General features: G+C 44.7%; 1 protein-coding gene across 1 annotated transcript in view; it reads right to left on the bottom strand.

Annotated features, from left to right (window-relative positions):
- Nucleotides 1-21,843, bottom strand: part of SLC25A24 (solute carrier family 25 member 24) — a 118,923-nt gene that overhangs the window by 10,782 nt on the left and 86,298 nt on the right. The window contains exons 7-9 of the mRNA XM_033916547.1: nt 18,905-19,012; nt 6,142-6,309; nt 4,472-4,622 (exon numbers count right to left, since the gene is read on the bottom strand). Of these exons, the coding sequence (XP_033772438.1) occupies nt 4,472-4,622; nt 6,142-6,309; nt 18,905-19,012 (427 nt within the window). The remainder of the gene's footprint in view (nt 1-4,471; nt 4,623-6,141; nt 6,310-18,904; nt 19,013-21,843) is intronic.

The raw sequence follows: 21,843 nt of genomic DNA, 5'->3' as shown, positions 1-21,843 counted from the left end.
CTGAAAGCCCCCAACGCAAGCTTTGACATTCTTCCCCTATCGAGGTCAATGGCACCCGAAGTGAATCCTTCTGCAGAGATCAGCAGGATAGCAGCACATTCAAAGAGGGCATAACTGAGCTTTTGCCTAAGGTACCACTTCTATGGTCACTATTATTGATCCCAGTAACTGCAGTTAGTGCCAAGACATAGGAGCTGGCATTGCCGGAAACTCTACAATCTGAAATTTGAGCTTCAGCTTCTGTGACTCCAGAAGAAAAACATGGTCTTTTGCCATGTAAAAGAGGATCTCAAAGTATTCCATGGATTGGGTCAATTCCAGGTGACTCTTTTGGAAATTTATATTCTATCCCAGGTCTTGCAGGAGCTGGACATCTTGTGTTACTGCCTTGTGTCTGGTGGTCTTGGATGGAGCCCTGATTAACCAATTATCCGAGTATGGGTATACCTGGACCCTGCCTTATGAAGGTACGTTGCTACCACCACAAGCACCTTGGTAAAGGTGCGAGATGCTGTTGTGAACCCGAACGAGAGTGCTGCAAATTGAAAATGCTTTTCCAGCATATGGAATCTGAGGAACTTTCTGTATTCCGGGAATATGAGATTCTGCTGATGCCACCAAGATAAATGGCCGATGTACGGTCTCCATCCAAAATCTGGGCACTTTGAGTGCTTCAGATCCAGGATTGGTCTCTAGTCGTCTGATGGCATGATAAAGAATATGGAGTATCTGCCCAAGTCTAACTCTGCATCTGGCACAGGCTTTACAGTTTGAATCCCCAGAAGCCGTTTTACTGTCTCTCAGACTTTGATCACCTTCTCTGGTTTTCCAGCTGGTGAATCCACAAAGAAATCCCAACAAGGACAAAAGAATTTGAGTCTGTAGCCCTCTGGCAAAATGTCCAGCACCCATTTGTTCAAAGAAATCTTTGTCCAGGCTCTGGTCTGGCATCATCAGGACTGCTTAGGAGTGGCTGTTGAGCTCTTCTGGAGCACCCAAACCTCTGTCTAGACCTGCAAAATGATCTCTGAGCAGAGGAGCCTGCCGATGACTGGTGAGACCATCTGTAGGCAAGAAAGGGACCACAACTTGATCCTCCCTGGGGCATGTGGTCTAGTGTCTGGCAATAACTTAGGATGACTATCTGCCACACTGGCCATAAAGTCAAACCCTTTGTCAACGCGTATTGGTCCCTTGAAAGGAAGCCTGCTCAAAGTAGCTTCAGAGGCAGAATCTCCTGCCTGTTGTATGATCCAGAGCATTCTGCAAGTAGAGACAGAATAAGCAGACAGTTTGCTCATGACCCTGAACACATCAAACAGAGCATCTGCTACATAATCACCCCCCAAAACTACCACCTGGAGGTATACGCTCTCCTTCGGAGCCAGAGTCTGATGTAGCATTTTATGGAAGGCATGTAAAACAAAGGAAGCCGCTGCTGCTGCTTTCAGACCCAAAGCTAAAGCTTCAAACTGTCATTTGAGGATTAGATCCACCCTGCAATTCTGTGCATCCTTTAGAATTACTCCACCTTCACTAGGAAGTGGCATATGCTTCAGAACTTGCGCTACTAGCAAATCCATCTTAGGTGGCACAAATAACTGCTGCAACTCAGGAGCCATTTTGTCATGGTTCTGGAAAATCTCAAGGGCCCTCTGGAGGCTTCTACCTGTCTATCAGAATCATGGTGATCTCTGTGAAAGGGTTCCTCCCTCCCCCACCAAACTAGAGGCTGTATCTTCTCCCAGGCAGAGCTGTCCCAGAAATCCTGGGAACCTCGGGGCACTGTGACGCCTCAAACTTTGGATTAAAAACTTAAAAATAACAACTCAGTTGCAGATCAGAAGAAAAGACATCTTCTCAACTCGCTTGCAAAAGAAAAAACTGAGGAGATAGGGACTGCCCACTAACACAAGGAGGCAGAGCTGTAAACCTGTAATTCTACAAAAACTCATAGGTAGAGGTGAATAACCCAATGGTCAAGACTCAACTTCCTTTTATACTGGATAACAGTTTACATATTATATTCAGGTACTTTTTTTTTCCTACTTGGGGAAATGGAAGGTTAAGTGACTTTCCTAAAGTCACAAGGAGCTTCAGTAGGCATCAAACCCAGTTCCCCAGGTTCTCAGGCTGCTGTACTAACCTCTAGGCTACTCCTCCACTCCAAGAGATTAAAGAGGATGTATGGAGCAGCAAAGGGGTATTGATGGTATGAACGTAGGTTGCCAGGAACCTTTAAACATATTTGATGGACATGTCCCAAAATATAGGGGGTCTGCTACAGTGTTATGCCAGTGGCTGAGGTAATTAACAAAATACAATATAATAAGCAGATACAGCCTCTGCTATTAGGTATAAAATTTTTATTAAACAAATCAATAATACAAGCCACTTAAGACAGACTTTCTTTTCCTTTGAAACATCTAATACATTTCATACCAGTTCCCAAAATCTCCTCCCTCTCTTATCCCAAAACTAAAGATCTACCTAATAGACAAGCACATAATGCTGCTAGGTGACATCAGGGCCTGTGTTCTTATAACCCCTGCCAACCCCTGTAGAAAATGATTCAATTCCTTTCCATCCCCTCCACTCTTAGAACCTTGGCCAATACCTAACAACCTCTTGGGACTCTGCTATTAAATGGCCATATTCTAGGAATGAAAGAGGAGGCATTGAGAATTATAATACATATAGTAATGGCAGCCCGTATTGTAATAGCTGACCACTGGAAAAAAAGAGGAGGAACTCCCTTGTGAAAGCCTTGAATAAACTTGATCATATATATTTAATGTCAAAACTTACAGTGATGCATCAAAGTAGGATGCATATTTTTTTGAAAGTTTGGGAGTTCTTTCAGAATCAGCAGTGAATTAATTATTGTTGTAACTTCTTAGCAGTGTTAAGGTCTGGATCAGGCTGTATACAACATCTACAGAAATAATGGTGGGGAGGACGGAGGGGACAGGGGTTGAGAGGTCAGACAGGTGAACTCAGGTATAGTAACCCAGTGTCTGCTTAAGCACTGACAGTAAAGGAATAAGAAGTGTTATGACAACACAGTTTGTATACAATCTGACTGCATGATAGCAATTTTGTTGAGACTAAGAGAGGAAGGAAAACGAGGGAATGGGAGATGGGAGACGCAAGAACAATTTGGTATTTGCGGACGATACCAAACTATTTAGTGGAGCTCAGACTAAAGAGGACTGCAAAGAATTGCAAAGGGACTTGAACAAACTAGGGGAATGGGCGACAAGATGGCAGATGAAGTTCAACGTTGAGAAATGTAAAGTATTACATGTGGGAAACAGAAACCCGAGGTACAACTATACGATGGGAGGGATGTTATTAAATGAGAGTACCCAAGAAAGGGACTTGGGGGTAATGGTGGACATGACAATGAAGCCGACGGCACAGTGCGCAGCGGCCGCTAAGAAGGCAAACAGAATGCTAGGCATAATCAAGAAGGGTATTACAACCAGAATGAAAGAAGTTATCCTGCCGTTGTATCGGGCGATGGTGCGTCCACATCTGGAGTACTGCGTCCAATATTGGTCGCCGTACCTTAAGAAGGACATGGCGTTACTCGAGAGAGTTCAGAGGAGAGCGACGCGTCTGATAAAGGGGATGGAAAACCTTTCATACGCTGAGAGATTGGAGAAACTGTGTCTCTTTTCCCTGGAGAAGAGGAGACTTAGAGGGGATATAATAGAAACTTACAAGATCATGAAGGGCATAGAGAGAGTAGAGAGGGACAGATTCTTCAAACTTTCGAATAATAAAAGAACAAGAGGGCATTCAGAAAAGTTGAAAGGGGACAGATTCAAAACGAATGCTAGGAAGTTCTTCTTTACCCAACGTGTGGTGGACACCTGGAATGCGCTTCCAGAGAGCGTAATAGGGCAGAGTACGGTACTGGGGTTCAAGAAAGGATTGGACAATTTCCTGCTGGAAAAGGGGATAGAGGATTACTGCACAGGTTTCTAGACCTGTTAGGCCGCCGCGTGAGCGGACTGCTAGGCACGATGGACCTCAGGTCTGACCCAGCAGAGGCATTGCTTATGTTCTTATGTTAAGTTGGCTATATTTAGCTGGACTGATGATATTCTGAAGGAAATTGTATGTTGTGTGATGGAGTTACAAATAAAATAAAGTTTTTTTAATTTAGGAGAAGCAAAATATGGTTGGAAGATTCTTTTAGTGAAGTTTATTTAGAAAAAATTTATTTCACTGGTTTGGAGGCAAACCCCTACTCTGTGCTGGATTTCAGAGCATTCACAAAAAATACAATTAAAGTGAATAATCTAAACACCAAATACATCACAAACAATATAAGACATTAAATAAACCTCACCCTTTTAAAAAACCTTATCAAAGTATACTCCTAATCAGCCTTCCCCCCTTTCCAAAAGCACATAAAAATAACCCTGCAGTTAACGAAGAAATGTAAGCAAAGGGAACTCACCTTGTGCCTGCATACGTGTTCGGACAAGAGCGAGGGGGTAGCTAGCCAATTGACCACAAGTGCTGGAAATGGTGCCACAGGCCAGTAACACCAGCACACCAGGATTAGCTGAACCCGATGCATAATTTTGTAGCCAGGTATTCTTTAAAGTCTATCAAGAACAAAGAAAAATAAATGCTTTTATAGCCAATTTGTCATTTCTAATAGTGAGAAAGAAGACTAGCATATTTTAAAAACTGTAGTTATCCTCAGACTGTCTAGATTACATACAAATGTATAATTTCACCTCCTGCATGACACTGGTGAAATATCACTATAAGTAGCAATGGACAATTCTACTTCTCAAAAGTCAAAATAGATCTGATTTGCTTGAGATCCAGCCTCTACAAACCATCAGGGACTTGGTCCAAATTCATGCAAATGTATCTTGATAAGTATCTAATTATGACTGTCAAAGACCACACCTGTCTAGCAGTTAGCACAAAACCCAAACCCTTACCCCGATCTGGCACCAGCATGCAACACCAACCCACACAGGACGTGCCGGTGCCGGTAGATCCGGCCTCTTGCTGCTGGGCTGGGCCTTGAGCATCTGTGCATGCTCAAGGCCTTCTGGCTCCCGCTCTCCCCGAGAATCTCGGAGAGTGGGAGCCAGAAGGCCTTGAGCATGCGCAGATGCTCAAGGCCCAGCAGCAAGAGGCAGGATCCTCAGGCACCAGCACTTCCTGTGGGTTGTTGCTGTATGCCGGTGCCAGATCAAGGTTAGGGATTGGACAGGCGATATCAGTTCTCAGGGGGGGGGGGGCGATGCCAGTTCTCGAATGTGGGCTGGAAGCACGCCAGTGGCCTCGGGGGTGGGGGTGTTTTGGAGATGTGGTGTGGTGGGGTGGAAGCGAGCAGCGCCAGTAGCCTCGTGGGGGGAGGGGAACCAATCAAGTGAGTTTCCCTTACTTCCTATGGGGAAACTCGCTTTGATATACGAGCACTTTGGTTTACGAGCATGCTTCTAGAACGAATTATGCTCACAAACCAAGGTTCCACTGTACAATCATAATATTAAAACAGATAGGCAAGCACACAATAATTTCTTCCAAAGAACAAATACTTCCCTAGAGCATCTACATAAGGCGGTGCCAATATCCTCATGAATTTCCAATAGTCAGTCATTTAAATGCTTCCACAAATAACGTGGTTTTCAATACTTTCTTAAATTTGTATAGATCTAAAAGTGCTCTTAATGGTTTTGTTTATTTGGTCCTTAATGTCACTACAGCTAAAGAGATTGCAGATGTCCTTGTACTTTTGTAATGTACTTGTGAAAATTCTGTCAATGACAATCATATTGCCCCTTCAGACCTTAAAGTTCTCAACAGCCGGTAGAATATCATTACCTGTGTCAGATACCAAGAGATACTAACTTGAAATACAAGTACAAATATTTTAATGATGATTTGAAATCTTACAGGCAGCCAGTGAAGTTTTTTTTAACCATGGTGTTATATGATTAGACGGGCCGCAGCATTTTGGATCATCTTATAGCTTTACAGAAATGCACAAATTCAGCGCTACAACTAACAAAAGTTTATAGAAACCAGCAACAAGGCTAGAAGAATGCAACTGTTCTCCTTCCATTATTTTAATTCCAACAGCTGCATGAACAAAAAGCTTACCTCATAGATAGCCAGATCAATGCCAGCATAGGGAAGGATGCCTAAAATGTTGGGGATGTAACCTTTGTAAAAGGCTTTCACTCCTTCTCTCTTCAAAATCTTCTTAGCACAATCAAACATTCCAGAATATTGTCTTGTCTTACTCACAGCCAATCTAGTCTTCAGGACCTGAGCAATAATATAAGAGAAACACAAAGCACCGTTAGAACTTGTAGTATAAAAAACAAAAGACAAAATCCAACATAATTTGCAGTAAGGAAGAACAAACAAAAGCAAAGAAAACTGCACACGAGAGTACAAGATACAGGCTATGGTTATTATATAAATTGTTGATTGCGGTTAATGTTACTACCTTTTCAGAAACCAAGAGACCCGACACGGTCCGTGTTTCGGTTAACACACCTTCATCAGGGGTTCCTAGTTGACAAGGTATCAAATTAAACAGCAAACAAAAATAAACATGAGCCTGTATGAGTCAAAGGTAATCGCTGACCTGAGGTCTCTGTATGAACTTGCTACTGCAAAAACACAAAGAGATGACATCATACATTCTATTTCCAGCTCAATCAGAACTGGGCTCTGCTGGGGCTATGCCACCATAAGCCTTCATTTACAACGTTCCTGGGTATTATTTATTGTTTTTATCCTCCTTGCCTTATATAGCCTACCCATTACAGTGGCAGACCTCAGCCAAGAGCCACAGATCATTGTTCCTTCAAGAAATCAATATCAAGTATGGCCCCTTTTGTACAATAGTACTTATGCTGCATCTGACAGATCAACTCCCTGGTCAAAAAATTCTTCTTCACACTAAGGCAACTACCGTATTTTCACGCATATAACGCGCGCGTTATACGCGTTTTTACCTACCGCGCATACCCCTCGCGCGTTATATGCGTGAGCGCGGTATACAAAAGTTTTAAAACATAGTTCCTACCCCGCCCGACGCCCGATTCACCCCCCCCAGCAGGACCGCTCGCACCCCCACCCTGAACGACCGCTCGCACGCGCTCCCACCCGCACCCACATCCACGATCGGAGCAAGAGGGAGCCCAAGCCCTCTTGCCCGGCCGACTCCCCGACGTCCGATACATCCCCCCCCCCCCCCCGGCAGGACCGCTCGCACCCCCACCCCGAACGACCGCTCGCACGCGCTCCCACCCGCACCCGCATCCACGATCGGAGCAAGAGGGAGCCCAAGCCCTCTTGCCCGGCCGACTCCCCGACGTCCGATACATCCCCCCCCCGGCAGGACCACTCGCACCCCCACCCCGAACGACCGCTCGCACGCGCTCCCACCCGCACCCGCATCCACGATCGGAGCAAGAGGGAGCCCAAGCCCTCTTGCCCGGCCGACTCCCTGACGTCCGATACATCCCCCCCCCCCCGGCAGGACCACTCGCACCCCCACCCCGAAGGACCGCCGACTTCCCGACAATATCGGGCCAGAAGGGAGCCCAAACCCTCCTGGCCACGGCGACCCCCTAACCCCACCCCGCACTACATTACGGGCAGGAGGGATCCCAGGCCCTCCTGCCCTCGACGCAACCCCCCCTCCCCCCCAACGACCGCCCCCCCCCAAGAACCTCCGACCGCCCCCCAGCCGACCCGCGATCCCCCTGGTGACCCCCACGACCCCCCCACCCCCCTTCCCCGTACCTTTGGTAGTTGGCCGGACAGACGGGAGCCAAACCCGCCTGTCCGGCAGGCAGCCAACGAAGGAATGAGGCCGGATTGGCCCATCCATCCTAAAGCTCCGCCTACTGGTGGGGCCTAAGGCGCGTGGGCCAATCAGAATAGGCCCTGGAGCCTTAGGTCCCACCTGGGGGCGCGGCCTGAGGCACATGGGCCCAACCCGACCATGTGCCTCAGGCCGCGCCCCCAGGTGGGACCTAAGGCTCCAGGGCCTATTCTGATTGGCCCACGCGCCTTAGGCCCCACCAGTAGGCGGAGCTTTAGGATGGATGGGCCAATCCGGCCTCATTCCTTCGTTGGCTGCCTGCCGGACAGGCGGGTTTGGCTCCCGTCTGTCCGGCCAACTACCAAAGGTACGGGGAAGGGGGGTGGGGGGGTCGTGGGGGTCGCCAGGGGGGTCGCGGGTCGGCTGGGGGAGCGGTCGGAGGTTCTTGGGGGGGGCGGTCGTTGGGGGGGAGGGGGATTTGCGTCGAGGGCAGGAGGGCCTGGGATCCCTCCTGCCCGTAATGTAGTGCGGGGTGGGGTTAGGGGGTCGCCGTGGCCAGGAGGGTTTGGGCTCCCTTCTGGCCCAACTACCAAAGGTACGGGGAAGGGGGGTGGGGGGGTCGTGGGGGTCGCCAGGGGGGGTCGCGGGTCGGCTGGGGGGGCGGTCGGAGGTTCTTGGGGGGGCAGTCGTTGGGGGGAGGGGGGTTTGCGTCGAGGGCAGGAGGGCCTGGGATCCCTCCTGCCCGTAATGTAGTGCGGGGTGGGGTTAGGGGGTCGCCGTGGCCAGGAGGATTTGGGCTCCCTCCTGGCCCGATATTGTTGGGGAGTCGGCGGTCCTTCGGGGGGAGGGATGTATCGGACGTCGGGGGGGGGGGCATCAGGCTTTCAGGATGGGGACAGACCTTCAAGGGGGGACAGTGCACGGAAGTCAGGGGGGGTGAACGGAGAGTCGGAAAGTCAGGGCGGGCGAAAGGAGCGTCGGTTAGCATGCGCGGTATACCCGTGAGCGCGGTATACCAAAGTTTTTGTACATATCATCGTGATTTCTGCGCGCTATACCCATGTGCGCGTTTTATACGGGTGCGCGTTATTTGCGTGAAAATACGGTAAATCTGATTGAATTCTTTGACTGGGTGACCAGAGAATTGGATCAAGAATGTGCACCAGATGTAATTTACTTATGATTTCAGAAAAGCCTTTGACATGGTTCCTCTTAGGAGGCTCTTGAACAAACTCCATGGGCTGAAGTTAGAGTCCAAAGTGGTGAACTGGATTAAAAGCTGGTTGACAGACAGACACCAGAGGGTAGTGGTTAATGGAATTTGCTCAGAGGAAGGAAAAGTGAGTAGTAGAGTGTCTCAGGGATCGGTGCTGGGAATGATTCTGTTCAAAATGTTTGTGAACGACATTGCTGAAGGGTTAGAAGATAAGCTTAGCCTTTTTTGCGGATACCACCAAGATTTGTAACAGAGTAGACAACCTGGAGGGAGTGGAAAACATAAAAAAGTATCTGTAAAAGTTAGAAGAATGGTCTAACATCTGGCAACTAAAATTCAATGCAAAGAAGTGCAGAGTGATGCATTTGGAGTGTAGAAATCCAAGGGAATCGTATGTGCTGGGAGGTGTGAAGCTGATAAGTATAGATGGAGAGAGGGACCTTAGGGTGATTGTATCCGAGGATCTAAAGGCATCTAAATAGTGTGATACGGCGGTAGCTGTAGCCAGAAGGATGCTAGGCTGTGTAGAAAAAGAAATAACCAGCAGAAGGAAGGTGTTGATGCCCCTATATATAGGTCATTGGAGAGGCTAAACTTGGGGTATTGTATTCAGTTTTGGAGGCTGTATCTGGTGAAGGATATAAAATAAGACTTGAAGCGGTCAAAAGGAAGACGACAAAAATGTTAAGGGGTTTGAACCAAAAGAAGTATGAGGAAAGACTGAAGACCTAAATATGTATACTCTGGAGGAGAGGAGGGACAGGGGAGATATGATACAGACATTTAAATACTTGAAAGGTATTAATATAGAACCAAATCTTTTACAGAGAAGATAAAGTGATAAAACTAGAGGGCAGGGAGGAAAACTCAGGAACAATGTTAGGAAATTATTTTTCACGGAGAGGGAAGTGGTGGAAAGGAAAATGATGGAAAGGAAAATAGTGATGGAATCAAAAAAGGGTGGGATAAATATACAGGATTTCTAATTAGAAAACAAAGGATGTAAATTAAAGAACTAAGGCTGGAACTGGACAGACTTGCACGATCTGTGTCCCAAATGTTGTGATTTAGAGTAGGATGGGTTGGGGAGGGCATCAATGGGAACTCTACTAACTTGGAACATGAGGATGTTATTGGCCAGACTTTATGGTAGATATCCAGCAAACAGGATGGGTCAGACTGTAAAGTCCACATGGTATTGACCTAGGTTCCAAATGCTGAAGTTGCTATTGAGAGTGAGTCTCAATGGCAACTTCAGCATTTGGAACCTAGGTCAATACCATGTGGACTTTACAGTCTGACCCAGAAATAGCAAAGAAGAGACAAGTTAATTTAATCATGTATTTTTATGGGTATAACTAATGGGCAGACTGGATGGACCGTTCAGGTCTTTATCTGCCAAAATTTACTATATTACTCTGTAAAAACAATACGATCCCTTTTAAGACAGGCTAACTAGCACAGGCTGTCTTGCTACCACACCTAGACTACTGCAAGTTCTTGTACTACTGCATCACTGAGAAGGGACACAAGAGACTGCAACTATTCTAAAATATCATGGCCAGATTAATTTTTGGAGTAGGCAAATTTGAAAGGATTAGCCCACTTCTGGGAGACTTGCACTGGTTACCAGTGAGAAAAAAAGATTATTTTCAAGATCTCCCGCATGGTCTAGAAAACAATTTATGGTGACAACTCTGGAAGACTAATATCGGACATCAAGATTCCTCATTCATCCCATAATTCAAAAAAGATGCAATGTCTTAAGCTGTCCTTTCCCTCCCCTCATTAAGTTCAATGAAAAAAATGATTTGAGTCCACCTTCAAATCCCTGGGCCCCAGAGTCTAGAACAGTGGTTCCCAACCCTGTCCTGGAGGAACACCAGGCCAATTGGGTTTTCAGGCTAGCCCTAATGAATATGCATGAAGCAAATTTGCATGCCTATCACTTCCATCATATGCAAATCTCTCTCATGCATATTCATTAGGGCTAGCCTGAAAACGCGATTGGCCTGGTGTTCCTCCAGGACAGGGTTGGGAATCACTGGTCTAGAATAGACTACTCCTATACTTACATCAGATCCCCTCCTATTACAGTTTCAGAACAATTTTAAAGACTTATTGTTTCTCATAGTAACATAACATAGTAGATGATGGCAGATAAAGACCCAAATGGTCCATCCATTCTGCCCAACCTGATTCAATTTTAAACTTTTTCAATTTAAATTTTTTCTTCTTAGCTAATTCTGGGCAAGAATCCAAAGTTCTACCCGGTACTGTGTTTGGGTTCCAACTGCCAAAGTCTCCGTCAAATCTCACTCCAGCCCATCTACACCCTCCCAACCATTGAAGTGCTCCCCAGCCCATCCTCAACCAAAAGGTTATATACAGACACATACTGTGCAAGTCTGCCCAGTACTGACTTTAGTTCAATATTTACTATTATTTTCTGATTCTAGATCCTCTGTGTTCATCCCACGCTTCTTTGAACTCCATCACCGTTTTCCTCTCCACCACCTCTCTTGGGCGCGCATTCCAGGCATCCGCCACCCTCTCCGTAAGGTAGAATTTCCTAACATTGCTCTTGAATCTACCATCCCTCAACCTCAAATTATGTCTTCTGGTTTTACCATTTTACTTTCTCTTGAAAATATTTTTTTCTATGTTAATACTCTTCAAGTATTTGAACGTCTGAATCATATCTCCCCTGTCCCTCCTCTCCTCTAGGGTATACATATTCAGGGCTTCCAGTCTCTCCTCATACGTCTTCTGGCGCAAACCACCTATCATTTTTTCCGCCCCCCTCTGGACCGCTTCAAGTCTTCTTATGTCCTTCGCCAGATACGGTCTCCAAAACTGAACACAATACTCCAAGTGGGGCCTCACCAAAGACCTGTACAGGGGCATCAACACTTTCTTCCTTCTACTGGCTACGCCTCTCTTTATACAGCCCAGCATCCTTCTGGCAGCAGCCACCGCCTTGTCACACTGTTTTTTCGCCTTTAGATCTTCGGCCACTATCACCCCAAGGTCCCTCTCCCCGTCCGTGCATATCAGCCTCTCACCTACCAGCATATACGGTTACTTCCGATTATTAATCCCCAAATGCATTACTCTGCATTTCTTCGCATTGAATTTTAGTTGCCAGACATTAGACCATTCCTTTAACTTTTGCAGATCCTTTATCATATTTTCCACTCCATTACAAATCTTGGTATTATCTGCAAAAAGGCAAACTTTTTCTTCTAATCCTTCAGCAATGTCACTCACAAACATATTGAACAGGATCGGCCTCAGCACTGAACCCTGAGGGACTCCACTACTCACCTTTCCTTCCTCCGAGCGACTTCCATTAACTACCACCCTCTGGCGTCTGTCCGACAGCCAGTTTCTAACCCAGTTCTCCTTATAATGACTGATCTCTATCCAAAACGCTCTCTACAATCTAATTGAATGAAAAGGTGTGGTGGACATGTTAGTCCACTCTTCAAGGTAATATGTAGAAATAAAACAAAAACATAAAGGAAAAAAAAAATACCTTTTTTATTGGACTAATTTATTTGCTAATGTATCCCAATCTTATTGTAAGCCGCAATGATTCCTTGTTGAAAATTACGGGATATAAGAAACTATATATTATGGTATGGTATGGTATGGCTTATCTAAGGAAGAAAGCACAAGCGCAAGTTCATACCCAGATCTTCCATACAGCAATGTGCAGCATTTCCTCTGAAATATTAGGAAGACCCATTACATACTATATCTCTCTGAGGTCAGATAAGTACATGAAAATAAAGACAAATGACCTCTACCATAACAGTACTAAAATTACCCAAACACTGCTACTGTACATTATAGATGTTCATATATTAGAAAGAAAGAAAAATATTGGGATTTCAGACCAGAAGTACTAAGGGAGCAATATTATAACATGATAGCTAACTGCAAACAGGTCTCTAATTTTAGGTCAACTTCATAAATGCCACATCAATGCTTATATGCATTTATAAAACAGGCTGCAAGAACTGACCCCAACAACACACAAATTGCTCTGAAATAAAGGTGTTTAGAACAAAGGTCACGTGTTACCATACTATGGAGTAGACACAACTGAGCCAAGCTCTGTACAACCCTTCAAATTATAAGCATTGTCTACTTTTACCACCTTCAGAATTGAAAAATCAGTCCCCAAAGATCATTCTCACTTACATTCAGCATTCCTGCCACATATTGACTCTGTATGTCTTCTAAATCAATAAGAAAAGACAAAGATAGGCAATGGCCTGTGGACTCAAAAATGGCGGCGGCGCCACCTTTGCCTCCTGCGCACACCATCAGCTTGACCTGAACATCAGAAATCACAGCCAAAGTAACGGCAGTGGTGGAGGCTGCACTCGATCATTGGAACGAGCTGCCTCAGCAGGTGATTGAGGCCAACAGCGTGTCAGATTTTAAGAGAAAATGGGATATTCACATGGGATCAATAGGGGAGTAAAAGTCAGGGAGTAGGTCATTGGTATGGGCAGACTCGATGGGCTATAGCCCTTTTCTGCCGTCAATTTCTATGTTTCTATGTTTCTATGTTTAGATAAAAAATTGCAACAACTGTACGATAGAGTGGAGGAGGCCCATGAAAAAATCAATTGCTTGACTTTGGAGCTGGATGCCAGGCTAACTAGAATGGCGGACCACTACCCACCCTAGAACAATCTCAAGCCTCACTTCAAAAAATGATTCAGGATCTACAGCAAAAAACAGATGACCTGGAAAACCGATTCAGAAGGAATAACTTGAAGCTAGTGGGGCTTCCAGAAGCAATCCTTGACAAAGATCTCTTGAAATTCTTGGAAACCTGGATTCCTTCCACCCTGGCACTGGAGGACTCTACCCACATTCCACATTGAAAAGAGTCCATCGGTTGGGGACCCGCAGAGAGGATACCACCAGGCCACAGGTGGTGATATTTGGCGTCCTCAACTTCCAGCACAAACAGCGCTTCCTACAAACTCTAAGATCTGGGAAGTCTCTGCATTACCAGAATAAGTCAGTCCTATGTTTCCACGACTATTCAGCACAGGTACAACAATGGTACCAGCTATTCACCCCAATTTGCACAGCCCTACATGGTAAACAGATCTGCTTCTCACTGCTGTACCCAGCCAAGTTGCGAGTAAACCATGAGGGTCAGACACACTTTTCTGATCAAGTGGTGGAGGTGCAACAATTTTGTGATTCATTATCATCAACTTCTTCTCCCTCATGAAGGCTATTGCTATAACTGATTATGGTGTCTTAGCTATTCTATATGGAAGGATTACCTAAACGCAGATCGCCAGAAGAGTACAGTTTATCTTTACTGTGGACAGGAAACTACTTATGTCTTACTCAATCTGAACAGTAAGGGGGATGTTTATTAAGGACTTTGAATATGGACTGGGGTGACAATTATGTATTTGACATTTTGTGTCAGGATTGAAGGGAGGCGATGTTAACGTGACCTTAGCCTAATACTGGGTATACAGCATGGGGTGGGATAGGGTTTGTATTTGTTTTTTTCTTTTCTTAGATGGGCTTGGGGAGGAGGGGTTGGGGGTGGGAAGGTATGCGGGGAGTGGTCGGTTCAGGGGTGTGAATGGATGAGATGTGTTCCTAATATTTTAAGAGTGGATGAGAGGGAAAGGATTGTGAACTCCAATGTGCCCAAGGTTGGGACGGCATGTTAGGATCACAATGCTCCACCTGTGATCGCAGATCTGGCTTAGTGTGAGATATGGATGATTTAAAAATAGTGTCTTGGAACATGGGGAGGGGGAATAGGGCCCCTTATAAGGGGCAAAAAGATCTTGCATGTGCTCCATAAAATGCAAGTTTCTGTAGCTGTTGAGAGAGAGCATACTAAGCTGAGAACAAGGTGGGTGGGTGACCTTATTTTTATTTTTATTGAAACTCTAGCATAAGGGAAAAAAGCTGGGGTCATAATATTGTTCAATAAAAATCTGCAGGTTACTAAAACACAAGTGTTTCTAGATCCTAAGGGCAGATTCATTACTGCATCATTGGTCTTTGAATTCAAGAGGGCCTGGGATGGGCACGTGGAATCTCTCAGAGAGAGAAAGAGATAATGGTTACTTCGGATGGGCAGACTAGATGGGCCATTTGGCCTTTAGCTGCCATCATGTTTCTATTGTATTAAGCTCGATCTATGCCCCTAATGTGTATGATAAAGTTTTTTTACCAACACATCATTATCATATCATTAATGTGGAAGATATCGTCAAGGTGTTAGGTGGCAACTTTAATATAGTGGCAGATCCCCTCACCTTTGACAAAACTTTCTGCCAGCCAAGAGAGCAGATTGATCCCTCTAAAGCAGTGGTCTCAAACTCAAACCCTTTGCAGGGCCACATTTTGAATTTGTAGGTACTTGGAGGGCCTCAGAAAAAATAGTTAATGTCTTATTAAAGAAATGACAATTTTGCATGAGGTAAAACTCTTTATAGTTTATAAATCTTTCCTTTTGGCTGTCTTAATAATTATATTGTAATTTATAGCTAAAGAGACATATGATCAAGAAACTGTTTTATTTTACTTTTGTGATTATAATAAACATACTGAGGGCCGCATGTGGTCCCCGGGCCGCGAGTTTGAGACCACTGCTCTAAAGGAATATCATTGTTGTGTGATACATTGGGGGTTTGGGACATCTGGCGAACCCTTCACCCTACTGATAGGGACTATATGTCCGGGACTCACCAGACTTACTCAAGGATTGATTATGTTTTGGCTAACCCCAAACTTATTTTGGATATTTCTGAAGCAGATATAGGACCCGCTATGGTATCCGACCATGCCCCAATTTGGATTTTAATGAGGTGGTGTGGTGGCACTACACATCCCCAGCATTGGCTTTCCTGAATGATTTATATTCTGATGTAAAATTTGGAGATTTCATTCGGAAGAAATGAGAAGATTATAAGATCTGCAATGCACAACACACTACTGATCCCATCCTATATTGAGAAGCTGCGAAGGCAGTCCTTTGTGAGGACATTATTGCTTTTAGTTGCTACAAACGCAGAACTTCTCAGGTTGGAGAGGCAAGTGGTGTCGTTACATAGACAGTGTGGTACCACCCATATGCCTGCTCTGCGAACTCAGCTGCTGGTCACACAAACAGCACTTAATGAGCTCTTGTATCAGAGAAAAAAGAAATCTCTCCTATATTATAAATATTAATTGTATAAACATGACCAGAAAAGCAGGAAACTTTTGGCTAATCTACTAAATCTAGGGAGGAGATATCAGAAGATCATGATGTTACAAAACATCCAACGGCTCCTTGGTCCATACAAACCGGGATATTAACAACCTATTTAGAGATTTCTATACTTCATTATAAGCCACAGACCCAAATAGTGAAGGCCTTGGCCCTGATATTTATTTAGACAATATCGTGCTTCCTAAACTTAACTCAACACAAGTATTGGGTCTTAACCAGCCCATACAGGAAGATGAAGTCACCTGGGCAATTAATAAAAATGCTCTCTTTAAAGCAGCTGGCCCAGATGGCTTTAGAGCAGAATTTTATAAACTGCTACAGAATAATATCGTTTGCCCCCTTACAGCTATGTTCAATCAGACCATTTGGGACAACAACCTGTCACCATCCTTACATAAAGCTTCTATTACAGTCCTTCCTAAACCGGGGAAATACCCAAATAACCTGGCTTCGTATCAGTCCATTTCTCTGTTGTGCTTTGAGAACAAACTATTGGTTACTATTTTGGCTAATAGATTGGCTATTAGAGGAATCTCAGGTTGGTTTTGTCCTCAAGCACTATGTGGTTAAAAACATTAGAACTATATTAGCGTCCCTTGAAGCGGTTATGGCTAGGGGTGATAGAACCTTATTGATAAGGTTTGATCCTGAAAAATCATTTGACCGGGTGCACTGGCCCTTCTTATATAACCTTTTACCTCGGTATGAAATTAATGGCTGGTTTCTGAATGTGATTCATACTCTATATCATGACCCCCAGGCTTCCATCTATGTTAACGGAATTGAATTGGCCCCCTTTCCCATTCAAAGGGGCACTCATAAAGACTGCCCCTTATCTGTTTGTTCTTACACTAGATCCCTTTTTACAAGACTTTTTACATAATCCAGAAATCCTAAGTGTCCTGGTAGGAACACAATCTTCTGATTTCCGCTTTTGCGGATGATTTGTTAATACAGTAAAACCTTGGATTACGAGCATAATCCGTTCCAGGAGCATAATCCGTTCCAAAATGCTCGTTTATCAAAGCGAGTTTCCCCATAGGAAATAATGGAAACTCGCTTTGATACGTTCCCACTCCCTCCCCCGAGTGATCCGGCATCCCCCGTGAGAACAGGCACCCCTTGCCCGACCAACTTTAACTCACTCCCCTCTGTCTGGCACCGGCACGAGAACCGCTCCTTCCCGCTCGCAAAGGGCCCCCCCCTCGAGAACAGGAACCTCCCGCCCGACCAACTTTAACTCACCCCTCCTTTGGCATCGGCACGCAGCCCACAAGTGCCGGTGCCGCTTGAAGATCTTCTTCCCAGACTCTGCCAGCTTTGAGCATACATCTGCGCATGCTCAAGCCCTTCTAATTCTCCCTCTCGCCGAGATTCTTGGTTTAAACTGATTATGTACAAATCGGAATGCTTAGCATCCCGATCAAAGATTCAACAGCAATGGAAAGGGACTTCCTCCTGCTTTGGGCTAACGAATCATTTTGGTACCTGAGAACACAATTACTGATGAATCCAACACTGTTATATCAATGCAATATACCCCCTTTGTGAAATATTGTAACACCCTTGTGTCAAACCTATATGCTTTGCAACTCCCTCACACACACACACACACACATTTTTTGTTTGTTTTTATATGTAACAGGGGGCACAAGAGTGTTACAATATTTCATAAGGAGCATTGAAGGGTTTTTATGCCTGTAATGTGTGGTAGAGCCATTATTGCTGGCAATCCATGATCTGAGGCTTTTTCCTTCTCTGCTATGAAAGAGTGTTCACAGTAGTTATGTAAAGTATTTTGGTGGAGAGGTTTAAATTTTGTGCTTGTGTCTGAAATAAAGGTGTAAATGTGCATGTATTCTACACCTGTATCTGCATATTTTATACAATAAGAACATAAGAATAGCCTTACTGGGTCAGACCAATGGTCCATCAAGCCCAGTAGCCTGTTCTCAAGATGGGCAATCCAGGTTACAAGTACCTGGCCAAAATCCAAGGAGTAGCAATATTTCAAGCTACCAATCCGGGGCAAGCAGTGGCTTCCCTCATGCTCTCTCAATAATAGACTATGGACATTTCCTCCAGGAAATTGTCCAAACCTTTTTTAAAACCAGCTATGCTACCCACTCTTATCACAACCTCTGGCAACGTATTCCAGAGCTTAACTATTCTCTGAATGAAAAAAATTTCCTCCTATTGGTTTTAAAAGTATTTCAACTCTGCCTCTACTCCATGCAAACTATGACTCCAGAAAACAACTAAACATCATGCAGAGAGGCACACACTTTCTGTGCTTCTACTTTTTACATATATGCTGTTTGCGATTTTCTATGTATTAAACTAGTTTTACATGTGAAAAAATCTTTATACTGCCAAAATCTGAGGTTTAGCAGATCCATCACAGAAAAATATAAATACATACATAAATACACAAATTTTGTGATCTGCTAATACTGAAGGAAAAAAGAACCAGGATTCCCATTTTAATGGAGTAAAATGTATGTCATGGCAGGTTTAGTAAAACATTTAGAACGCTCTATAAATCTGAAGTGCTATGACTTGGTAAAAGCCTAAAAGTTTTGCTTACTTCCATGGGGTAGATGGAGGTCTGGGCTGTTGCTCCTGCCAAAGAACCTGCTACAAATCTTTCAGGTGTTCCTATTTTCCCATCTTCTGAGGCAAATAGTTTCTTGTACTGTGCAAATATAGTCGAACAACATGGTAATTTTTTTTTTAAGTATTAAACAAAGACTGATTCAAGCATACTGAGAAAGTTGGGTTAAAACACTGGAAAGTATCACAAAAGTACATGTGCCTGTGGTTGTGTGCCCCTTCGTACACATATATTCACCAAAAAGTAGCACTTTTGCATGCTAGCATTCTCAGCTTTAAGGATGTGTTAAGTGCATATTTTGCAAGGGGGTTGAACATAGATGGGGCTCCAATTTAGACAACCAAAGTTACACCAGTTCTAAAACTGGTAGGCCTGCAGGTCCCTAAATTTAAGGCATACCAATACTGGGTGACAACAGCATTCTCTAACAGAATTCAAACTCTCAGATACCATTATAGAATAGGTGCTTCCTACACAACATCAAGGCGCTCAACAGGAGGTGCTCAGTTATAGAACTGTCACCAAAATGTCTCACAGATTCAGGTGGGGATCTGACGTTAAAGTAGCAAAGTAATGCCTATGAGACTCATTTTCAAAAAAACACAGGCATCCAAAAAACGGCATAAACCGGCATTTGGACATCTTACTAGTCAAAATGTCCAAATGGGCATTTTTGAAACTGACTTTAGAAGTCTTTCTGGTTGCTTTATCTCCAGTGCATCTAAATCTTAAGCGGCATGTTAGAGACGTATTTAAAGTGATAATGAAACATTTTACAAAATGTTCAGGGCACAATTTGGACGTTTTGGATTAGACCTCTTTTTAAAACAAATAAGGGCCAAAAAGGTACCCAAACTGACCAGATAACCACTGGAGGGGTGAAAATCTAGCCCCGCACACTCCCTCCAGTAGTCACTGACCCTCTCCCACCCCCCAAATATCTGCATGAAACAGTACATATCTGTCCTAGTAGAGCTGCAAGCAAATCACTGGAATAGCCTGAAGAGAAGGGGACCCAGGCCCATATTCCACTCTAACTAGTACACTTGTGGTGTAAAGTGTGAGCCCACCAAAAACCCACTTTATTGCAATATAGGTGACACTTACAGGCAAAAGGGCTATTGGGGTGGTAGACAGGTGGGTACATTAGGTTTTGGAGGGCTCACCATATAATGTGTACCTGGCACCCTTAATATGAAGTTCACAGCAGTGCCCCCCTAGTGTGCCCTACTGCTCTGCTGGCATATCTGTGTGGCCATTCCATTAAAAATGCTGGCTCCTCCTACATGTAAATGGCATGTTTTTTAGACATTTTTAATTTGGACCTTTTTTTATCAATAATAATAAAATGCTAGAGCGCGCATGCACTCTCAAAAATTCATGCGGTGTGGCGCCGTGAGGTGTGCTTCTGTGGAAACATTCTAACCTCATGGCGCATGCGGGGGCTGAAAGCGCGCGACTGTGCTCTCCAAGCCTGGCTCCAGCGGCGTAGACAGCTCCAGCGGCCCTCCACAAACCTCCCGGCTCCAGCGGCATAGGCAGCATTATAAACACGCTGCTTCGCCCTTCTACTGCCGATTTCCTCTGCCGTTGTCTCTGATGACATCGGCAGTAGAAGGCCGAAGAGCAGCAAGTTTAAAGTGCTGCCTACACGGCTGGAGCCTCGAAGTTTGTCGGCGGTGGGAGGGTCAGGAGCAGGCCAGATCGAGCAGGACAAGGCAGTAAAAGAAGGGGGAGGGGCCGAACGGAGCAGGGAAGAGAAGGTAAGAGAAGGGAAAGGGGGATGGGGGAAAATGCTGCTACTGTTTCTGCACAGGAAAGGGGAGGGAGATAGGAGGGAAATGCTGTTGCTGCTGCATAGGGAAGTGGGATGGAAATGCTGCTGCACAGGGAAATGGGGAAAAATGACAGATAGACAGACAGCAGGAGAGAGGGAGGGCGGGAGACAGAAAGAAAGAAAGACAGGGGCAGGGAGAGGGCCAGAAAGACAGACAGAGAAAGGGGGCCAGAGAGAAAGTCAGCGGGAGAGGAAAAGGGGGCTGCTTTGGGGGGAGGGGTGTGCTTGAGGCAAACAGCTTTGCTCTGGGGGGGAAGACAGAAGGGGCCATGGAGAGACAGGGAGAGGAAAAGGGGGCTGCTTTGGGGGGAGGTGTGCTGGGGACAGACAGCTTTGCTCGGGGGGGAGGGGGAGACAGAACGATACAGACAGCGGCCAAGGAGAGAGAGATAAAGAAACACAGACAGACAGACACATCTATTCTAGCACCCGTTAATGTAACGGGCTTAAAGACTAGTATATATATAATGGCAAAAAAATAGACATCTAGCTGAACAAAACATCTAGTTGGGCCATTTTCAAAAAATGTCAAGTTCAAAAATTCACATTTTCTTCATCTAATTTTTGGACATTTTTCTCAAAATGTTCAAAGTCGAACTTAGATGTCCTATTGAAAATGTCCCTCTATATATCCAAATGACTACTTATTCTGAAAATAATGCAAGCATTTTCCCTAATGGATTCTGTGGATTATTTTTAATGTCAGCAAATATTTCTGATTTTGAACCTGCAACAATCTTAATTAGCCTTAATTACATTACATCACTGATAAAAATTTCAAAAAGCTTTAAATAAATTTCAAATAATTTCAAAGTTCTCTCTTTTTGAGGGTTATAATAGGGTCTGGATGACTAAAATGTTCCTAATCCTTTATAACTTTTCTTTGGCCCAGATTCACTAAAGATAGCAATTCAATCGCTGTTGGCCGATTCTCTGGCCGATTTGGAAACAGCGATTGATTCACTATCTATTGTGTATGGAGGTGCAAATCATTTGCATGTAAACTCCCCGACTCAGCGAGCGATTGAGTCGGGGCAGAGCCCTGACAGTAGTGACAGGAGAAGCAGCCTCCTGT

Source organism: Geotrypetes seraphini, chromosome 12 (genome assembly GCF_902459505.1).
Source record: "Geotrypetes seraphini chromosome 12, aGeoSer1.1, whole genome shotgun sequence".
Taxonomy (NCBI): domain Eukaryota; kingdom Metazoa; phylum Chordata; class Amphibia; order Gymnophiona; family Dermophiidae; genus Geotrypetes; species Geotrypetes seraphini.
The sequence above is the reverse complement of the archived record's forward strand: the minus strand, read 5'-3'. Positions and strand labels throughout refer to the sequence as shown.